At 54.8% G+C, this 8,889-nt stretch overlaps 2 protein-coding genes across 5 annotated transcripts in view; one reads left to right on the top strand and one right to left on the bottom strand.

The window, feature by feature from the left end:
• Positions 1–8,889, bottom strand: part of GPR65 (G protein-coupled receptor 65) — a 257,710-nt gene that overhangs the window by 97,807 nt on the left and 151,014 nt on the right. The window lies entirely within an intron of this gene.
• Positions 1–8,889, top strand: part of GALC (galactosylceramidase) — a 47,712-nt gene that overhangs the window by 27,035 nt on the left and 11,788 nt on the right. For 3 of the 4 annotated variants that reach the window (XM_075330742.1, XM_075330740.1, XM_075330744.1), the window contains exons 6-10: positions 3,030–3,068; positions 5,068–5,198; positions 5,948–6,103; positions 6,866–6,990; positions 7,220–7,347. In XM_075330742.1, the coding sequence (XP_075186857.1) occupies positions 3,030–3,068; positions 5,068–5,198; positions 5,948–6,103; positions 6,866–6,990; positions 7,220–7,347 (579 nt within the window). Of the gene's footprint in view, positions 1–3,029; positions 3,069–3,948; positions 4,077–5,067; positions 5,199–5,947; positions 6,104–6,865; positions 6,991–7,219; positions 7,348–8,889 lie in introns of all 4 variants that reach the window. The other variant, XM_075330741.1, reaches the window with a different exon arrangement.

The raw sequence follows: 8,889 nt of genomic DNA, 5'->3' as shown, positions 1-8,889 counted from the left end.
GGAGACAAGCCATTGCAGCAGAGGTGAAACAGATGCTTACTCTAGGGGTGATCAAGGAGTCAAAGAGTGACTGGGCTAGTCCCATTGTGCTGATTCCAAAACCCGATGGGTCGCTACGTTTCTGCAATGATTTTAGGAGATTGAATGAGGTTTCCAAGTTCGACCTTTACCCTATGCCCTGGGTGGACGAACTTATTGAACGGTTGGGAAAGGCTCAATATTTCACGACGCTTGACCTTACCAAAGGCTATTGGCAGGTGCCGCTGACAGTCAGCCAAGGAAAAAACGGCCTATATTACACCAGAGGGGCTCTACTACTATGTTGTCTTGCCTTTCGGTTTACATGGAGCCCCGGCTACTTTCCAAAGACTGATGGACATAGTGTTGGAACCCCATCAGAAGTGCGCATCCGCCTATCTAGATGACATCATCATCTTCAGTACCGATTGTCCCAGGTCCAGGCCGGCTTTAACTCCCTGCGGGCGGCAGGGTTGACCGCAAACCCCAAAAAATGTGCAATCGGTCAGGAGGAAGCCCGCTATTTGGGGTACGTTATTGGCCGCGGGGTGATCAAGCCTCAAGTAAATAAAATAGAGGCCATCCAAAAGTGGCCTAGACCAGTGTCCACTAAACAGGTGAGGGCGTTCCTCGGCATTATCTGGTATTACCGGCGGTTTATACCAGACTTTGCCGGGAGAACAGCGGCTTTGACCGAGCTGTTGAAGGGTAAGAAGGCGGCTATGGTACGCTGGACCCCGCAGGCTGAGGAAGTGTTTCAGTCCATGAAGACTGCCTTGTGTGGTCAACCGGTCCTCATTAGCCCCGATTTCGGTAACACCTTCCTTGTGCAAACAGATGCCTCCGAGGTGGGTCTGGGGGCCGTACTCTCGTAAGAGGTGAACGGAACTGAGCATCCGGTTACCTATCTGAGCCGGAAGCTTACCCCGGCGGAAAAGAATTATAGCGTAGTGGAGAAGGAGTGCTTGGCTATTAAATGGGCCTTGGAGTCCCTGCGCTATTATTTGCTCGGGCTACAGTTTCGGTTGGTGACTAACCACGCGCCCCTCGTCTGGATGAGAAATGCGAAGGAACGGAATGCCCGGGTCACCCGCTGGTTCCTGTCCCTTCAGAATTTGTTTTACGGTAGAACATCGGGCCGGTTCATCCCAGGGCAATGCCGATGCCCTGTCTTGGGCGGCCTGTTTGGGGGCGTTCGTTCATCCCCTCGGGTTTGAACGGAGGGGGGGGTATGTGAGAGATAGTGGGTCCATTGATATGTGACGGACGGTACGTATCTCCCAGAATGCGTACAGAAACATATTAGAGCCCTACATAGTGGTCAGTCCAGTGACCTCCAGGCCGGGTTATGCAGGTGGCTCATGGCCACAGTTCTCTTTTAAAAGCTTCTTGTAAAGGCCTGGGTGGGGCAGAGTTGCTTTTGTAAGCTGCAGAGCAAGAAACTGAAGAGAGTTCAGGCCTGTGTGGACCGATTATAAGTCTGTGGACCCTCCTGGAACAGCCGAACGGGGTATAGTAAGACTGTCTCCTACGGCAAGGGGTGCCTGTGTGACGGGGACCCGTATGGACTGTGAGTAACCCGGCTGTGTTCCGGATGACTTTACCTGTACAGCGAGGACAATAAAGCTGTTTGGATTGGACTATTTTGGGTCACTGCCTCTTTGTCGACTTGGGGGACCCCTACCCCGCTACAGGCGTGATATATGGGGTGATATATGGATGACCTGCTGCTGCCGCAGACAAGATACAGAACTGCACAAGCGCCAGAACAGATGAAGGATCCAACATCAGAACACACCTCTGAAGCCCAGCGCCTCCAGAACCTCCCAGAATTACCAAGACAAACTGAAGAAACCTGGAGTGCTAAAGAGGAGCAATCCTCTGTATGTGGAGACCGTACAGTGCAAACAACGGAAAGAAGCCATTCTGTTATATCCCAATCAGCGCCCTCCACTGGCCAGAAGATTAATTACAACTAACAGGATGCAAGATACGATTTGTATCTGCAAAGTAAAGTAACAATCCCATGTAATGTCATTTTTATATCTCGTGTTAACCCTAGAACGCGCAACCATAGAAATCTACAATAGAAAACAAGTAACCCAGCAGGCTGCGAGGCCCCAGGTATGCCTTCTAGGGTTAAATACCAACTAATTAACCCAGAGCGATATTGTAGCAGTACGAGAGGAAAAACCTGATCATCACGTGTGACAAGTTTAATTCTTACCACCAAACCGGCTGTATACCCCACAATACAGCGGCTCCGTATACTCTCCTCGCTCTGGGCTGCGGCTGGACACCAGCTTGTGTTCTAATAATCTTGTAATAAATGAATTTCACCTACATGGCAGGACATGTGTCCTTCCCGGCAGACAGCGAGCGCAGCCCCCGCAGACAGCGAGCGAGCGCAGCCCCCGCAGACAGCTAGCGAGCGCAGCCCCCGCAGACAGCTAGCGAGCGCAGCCCCCGCAGACGGCTAGCAAGCGCAGCCCCCGCAGACGGCTAGCAAGCGCAGCCCCCGCAGACAGCTAGCGAGCGCAGCCCCCGCAGACAGCTAGCGAGCGCAGCCCCCGCAGACAGCTAGCGAGCGCAGCCCCCGCAGACAGCTAGCGAGCGCAGCCCCCGCAGACAGCTAGCGAGCGCAGCCCCCGCAGACAGCTAGCGAGCGCAGCCCCCGCAGACAGCGAGCGCAGCCCCCGCAGACAGCGAGCGCAGCCCCCGCAGACAGCGAGCGAGCGCAGCCCCCGCAGACAGCGAGCGAGCGCAGCCCCCGCAGACCAGCTCTTGTCCTGTACGGAGCATTCACATTCACTGCTTGTTCCTCACCGGGCACCACCGTATCTCCATACCTGCATATCATTGCCCCTTATACACAGCTGACCCGTGCAGAGGGTTTCTTACAATTGTGCAGGAGACAGATCTGATGCAGTTCTTGAACCGATACATTGAAGCAAACCCTCAGTGTTGTTACTTGGACATTGTTCTTACTCTTTTCTCCCTCTTATCCTCAGATCTGGAATGAGCGCGCCTACGATGCCACCTATATAAAGGTAGGGTCCGGCCTTGGGTGTCGCTGCCACTGTCTTTTTTGATACTTTTGTGATGTTGTTTACTGTATTATCTTTCACAAACCTCCAATAACCAGACTTCCTAACCTGAAGAGCTGACAATCAGAATGTCATGTCAGGAGTGACTCTTATCAAACCACTTGCTGCAGTGACGCCATTGTCCTGGTCATTACTGCCCCGATGTGACATTTGACCCCCGAGCTGCACCTCCCGCTGGGGACGAGCCGCACCTCCCGCTGAGGACGAGCCGCACCTCCCGCTGGGGACGAGCCGCACCTCCCGCTGGGGACGAGCCGCACCTCCCGCTGGGGACGAGCCGCACCTCCCGCTGGGGACGAGCCGCACCTCCCGCTGGGGACGAGCCGCACCTCCCGCTGGGGACGAGCCGCACCTCCCGCTGGGGACGAGCCGCACCTCCCGCTGGGGACGAGCCGCACCTCCCGCTGGGGACGAGCCGCACCTCCCGCTGGGGACGAGCCGCACCTCCCGCTGGGGACGAGCCGCACCTCCCGCTGGGGACGAGCCGTAGATCTGAAGCCCCTCGCTGGATTAGCAGGCTGCGAGATAATGACACGTAGGGTCCTTGGTCTCAATGCCAGGGCGGCCATATTTGTGCAGCAGTGGCCCTTTAGGTGGACAGATGATTGCAAACACTTGAGGTCCCGTGGTCTGGGATTTCGGGTCTGGCACCGCTGCCGGCAGTCAGTAGGATGCTGGATTATGTGGATTTTAATGAGCCATACCCCTTTGTACTGCCTCGTGCATGCTTGGCCGGAGCTGCTCGCTGTAGACTTGTAGGATGAGGTGTAGGAGCTTGTGCTGCCTTTTTGGTAACGGCTGACATGTCCGCTTTGTCCCTGAGGTTCTCCGGCGCAGCCTGGACAGGCTGGGGTTAAACCACGTCAGTATCATCGCTGCGGATGGAGACTGGGCGGTTGCAAAGGACATGGTAGTTGATCCTTATCTAAACGAAGCTGTGCAGATTATAGGGTAAGTGACTTTTACATAGGACTGCCATTCTCCTCTGCTGTACGGACCCTGTCGGGCCTGCTCTGTATGGAGGGGACAGGCCTGGGCCTATAGGAAGGGGCTGGCCCTCAGCCGACACTCAGCAATATAATGTAAATTACACGTCCTCTACCACACGGCAGCAGCGAGGTTATCGCATCCGGTGTCTCACCCAGGGACAGTCAGCGAATGGAGACCGGAAACCACAGAACTGTGACTCTAGATGGCTGGGATATGAGGCAGAATAGTGATTGCAGCTCTGGAGGGGACTGAAATATGACATCTCTCAATCAATGCAGTACCTGCTCTGACAGATTGTTAGCTCTTCAGGTCATGGATGTGCCTGTTTTGTTTTTTTTCTGTTTGCTTAGTCCTCTGCATTTTTGCTGTCAGTGATCCATTCTTTATCCTGTCAGTCTCCAGTCGGGTACATTTAGTACTGTGATGCCACAAATGCTGCACTTTCTGTCCCACCCTTTGCCTCCTGCAGCTTCATCTCCCCTCTCCCTGTCTCCTGTACTGGCTGCTGGCAGAGGTGCTTACTAGTTCACACAACGACGTTTTTGCAGCTTTATTTTCACACCACTGCGTATATCCTGCACATTTTTCATACTTTTTTGTTGTGTTTTTCATGGTATTTTTAAGTCCTTTGTTTGGGACCCTCATAGACTTGAATTATTACAAATTTGGAAAACGCATTGATTAAAAAGGTAAAAAAAAATGAAACGTGCATGAGACGACAGAAATGTCATGGATTTTGTTGGTGCTGTAAAACTCTGCCTAGAATACTCAGTAACACGCTGCAATTGTGCGATGTGTGAACACGTCCTTATACACGGCTCATACACCGCAGCTCTTCCCGTACTCTGCTGCCTCTGCGGGGTGCAGGTCTCTCCTGGGGTGGTCTCTTTGGAGGATAGCTGGTGATCTGCACTTTTCCCTTCTCTTTCTGCCTATCCCTTTCTTCTACAAGTTGCTGCGCTACACCCTGGATAAGAGCGGCCTGGAGCGGGTGCGGATCATAGCCAGCGATAATCTGTGGCAGCCCATCTCCATCCAGATGCTGCTGGACGCCGAGCTCCTGAGGGCGGTGGATGTGATAGGGTAGGAGACCGCAACGTCCTACTAGACCCCATGTGTAGACCGAGCCCGGACTGTAAGGACAGATTCACATTCATGATTGTGCAGTCCCTGTATATACAAACATTACATTACTGATCCTGAGTTACCTCCTGTATTATACTCCAGAGCTGCACTCACTATTCTGCTGGTGCAGTCACTGTGTACATACATTACTGATCCTGAGTTACCTCCTGTATTATACTCCAGAGCTGCACTCACTATTCTGCTGGTGCAGTCACTGTGTACATACATTACATTACTGATCCTGTATTATACTCCAGAGCTGCACTCACTATTCTGCTGGTGCAGTCACTGTGTACATACATTACAGTACTGATCCTGAGTTACCTCCTGTATTATACTCCAGAGCTGCACTCACTATTCTGCTGGTGCAGTCACTGTATACATACATTACATTACTGATCCTGAGTTACCTCCTGTGTTAGGCTCCAGAGCTGCACTCACTATTCTGCTGGTGCAGTCACTGTGTACATACATTACAGTACTGATCCTGAGTTACCTCCTGTTTTATACTCCAGAGCTGCACTCACTATTCTGCTGGTGCAGTCACTGTGTACATACATTACTGATCCTGAGTTACCTCCTGTGTTAGGCTCCAGAGCTGCACTCACTATTCTGCTGGTGCAGTCACTGTGTACATGATGGCGTTCTGTATGGTGTCACCGCTGCTCTGTCTCTGCGGTTCGGTCATTCTCCGCGCTCTCTTCCAGCGCTCACTACCCCGGGACTCTGACTGTGGATGACGCCGTATCTACAGGGAAGAAGCTTTGGTCTTCGGAGGATTACAGCACATTTAATGACGAGGTTGGCGGTGGCTGCTGGGCGCGAATCCTCAACCAGAACTACGTGAATGGGAACATGACCTCGTGAGTGCATGGCCAGGATCGCCCCCTTATGGGATGCCCTGGGGGACGCCTGCCCCCTGTGTTGGTGTCCTGCCCCCCTGTATTGGTGTCCTGCCCCCCTGTATTGGTGTCCTGCCCCCCTGTATTGGTGTCCTGCCCCCCTGTATTGGTGTCCTGCCCCCCTGTATTGGTGTCCTGCCCCCCTGTATTGGTGTCCTGCCCCCCTGTGTTGGTGTCCTGCCCCCCTGTGTTGGTGTCCTGCCCCCCTGTGTTGGTGTCCTGCCCCCCTGTGTTGGTGTCCTGCCCCCCTGTGTTGGTGTCCTGCCCCCCTGTGTTGGTGTCCTGCCCCCTGTGTTGGTGTCCTGCCCCCCTGTGTTGGTGTCCTGCCCCCCTGTGTTGGTGTCCTGCCCCCCTGTGTTGGTGTCCTGCCCCCCCTGTGTTGGTGTCCTGCCCCCTGTGTTGGTGTCCTGCCCCCCTGTGTTGGTGTCCTGCCCCCCTGTGTTGGTGTCCTGCCCCCCTGTGTTGGTGTCCTGCCCCCCTGTGTTGGTGTCCTGCCCCCCTGTGTTGGTGTCCTGCCCCCCTGTGTTGGTGTCCTGCCCCCCTGTGTTGGTGTCCTGCCCCCCTGTGTTGGTGTCCTGCCCCCCTGTGTTGGTGTCCTGCCCCCCTGTATTGGTGTCCTGCCCCCCTGTATTGGTGTCCTGCCCCCCTGTATTGGTGTCCTGCCCCCCTGTATTGGTGTCCTGTCAGTAACACATTTCTCCCTCCTGTGGTCCCTTCTTCCAGGACGATCTCGTGGAACCTCGTGGCCAGTTACTATGAGCAGCTGCCGTTTGGTCTGGAAGGACTGATGACGGCTAAGGAGCCTTGGAGCGGAAACTACGTGGTGTCCTCTCCCATCTGGATTACGGGTAACACTTCCGGGGCTCGAGCCTGAAATCCCTGATAACAGGGAGCAAAGGAATTTTATCTAGCACTCGTTTATTAAAAAAATTAGCAATGGTTTTAATTTAGATGTGCAAATGTTCACCCAGCTGAGTGTTTGTTACAGCGTATCAGTGTAAGCAATCATTGCACAAGGTTAGCATTTGCTGCACGGTATCAGCTGGAAGCCACAGTCACGGGTCTGCTCTTTCCTAGCTCACACCACTCAGTTCACCCAGCCGGGGTGGTATTACCTGCGGACGGTCGGTCACTTGGAGAAGGGTGGGAGTTACGTGGCCCTGACTGACCGGAAAGGGAACATCACCATTGTTATCGAGACCATGGTAAGGAGATGTTCAGTGGTTAGAGCACTTAGTGCTGTTGAGAAAAATGGACACCCCTCCTCTCCTCTCTGTGTATGAGGAGCTGCAGCTGCATCCCCCTCCTCTCCCCTCTGCTTGTATGACAAGGTGCAGCTTCATCCCCCTCCTCTCCCCTCTGCGTGTATGAGGAGGTGCGGCTGCATCCCCCTCCTCTCCCCTCTGCGTGTATGAGGAGCTGCAGCTGCATCCCCCCTCCTCTCCCCTCTGCTTGTACGAGGAGCTGCAGCTGCATCCCCCCTCCTCTCCCCTCTGCTTGTATGAGGAGCTGGAGCTGCATCCCCCTCCTCTCCCCTCTGCGTGTATGAAGAGCTGTAGCTCCATCCCCCTCCTCTCCCCTTGTATGAGGACCTGGAGCTGCATCCCCCTCCTCTCACCTTTGCTTGTATGAGGAGCTGCAGCTGCATCCCCCTCCTCTCCCCTCTGCTTGTATGAGGAGCTGCAGCTGCATCCCCATCCTCTCCCCTCTGCTTGTATGAGGAGCTGCATCCCCCTCCTCTCCCCTCTGCTTGTATGAGGAGCTGCAGCTGCATCCCCCTCCTCTCCCGTCTGCTTGTATGAGGAGCTGCAGCTGCATCCCCCTCCTCTCCCCTCTGCTTGTATGAGGAGCTGCAGCTGCATCCCCCTCCTCTCCCGTCTGCTTGTATGAGGAGCTGCATCCCCCTCCTCTCCCCTCTGCTTGTATGAGGAGCTGCAGCTGCATCCCCCTCCTCTCCCGTCTGCTTGTATGAGGAGCTGCAACTGCATCCCCCTCCTCTCCCGTCTGCTTGTATGAGGAGCTGCATCCCCCTCCTCTCCCCTCTGCTTGTATGAGGAGCTGCAGCTGCATCCCCCTCCTCTCCCGTCTGCTTGTATGAGGAGCTGCAGCTGCATCCCCCTCCTCTCCTGTCTGCTTGTATGAGGAGCTGCAGCTGCATCCCCCTCCTCTCCCCTCTGCGTGTATGAAGAGCTGTAGCTCCATCCCCCTCCTCTCCCCTCTGCTTGTATGAGGAGCTGCAGCTGCATCCCCCCTCCTCTCCCCTCTGCTTGTATGAGGAGCTGTAGCTGCATCCCCTTCCTCTCCCCTCTGCGTGTATGAAGAGCTGTAGCTCCATCCCCCTCCTCTCCCCTCTGCTTGTATGAGGAGCTGCATCCCCCTCCTCTCCTCTCTGCTTGTATGAGGAGCTGTAGCTCCATCCCCCTCCTCTCCTGTCTGCTTGTATGAGGAGCTGCAGCTGCATCCCCCTCCTCTCCTGTCTGCTTGTATGAGGAGCTGCAGCTGCATCCCCCTCCTCTCCTGTCTGCTTGTATGAGGAGCTGCAGCTGCATCCCCCTCCTCTCCCCTCTGCTTGTATGAGGAGCTGCAGCAGATCCTTTTAAGGCTATGTGCGCACGTTGCGTACTAGCCTGCAGAAATTTCTGCAGCGATCTGAAGAGCACATGTGCGCTTTAGATCGCTGCAGAAATGTCCGTAGTGAGCGCCGATTCCATGCGCTCTGCCTGCAGCTCCTGCCATAGACAGAGCAG

This window comes from Anomaloglossus baeobatrachus, chromosome 12 (genome assembly GCF_048569485.1).
Source record: "Anomaloglossus baeobatrachus isolate aAnoBae1 chromosome 12, aAnoBae1.hap1, whole genome shotgun sequence".
NCBI lineage: Eukaryota > Metazoa > Chordata > Amphibia > Anura > Aromobatidae > Anomaloglossus > Anomaloglossus baeobatrachus.
Note: the sequence above shows the minus strand (reverse complement) of the source record. Positions and strands in the feature narration are given on the sequence as shown.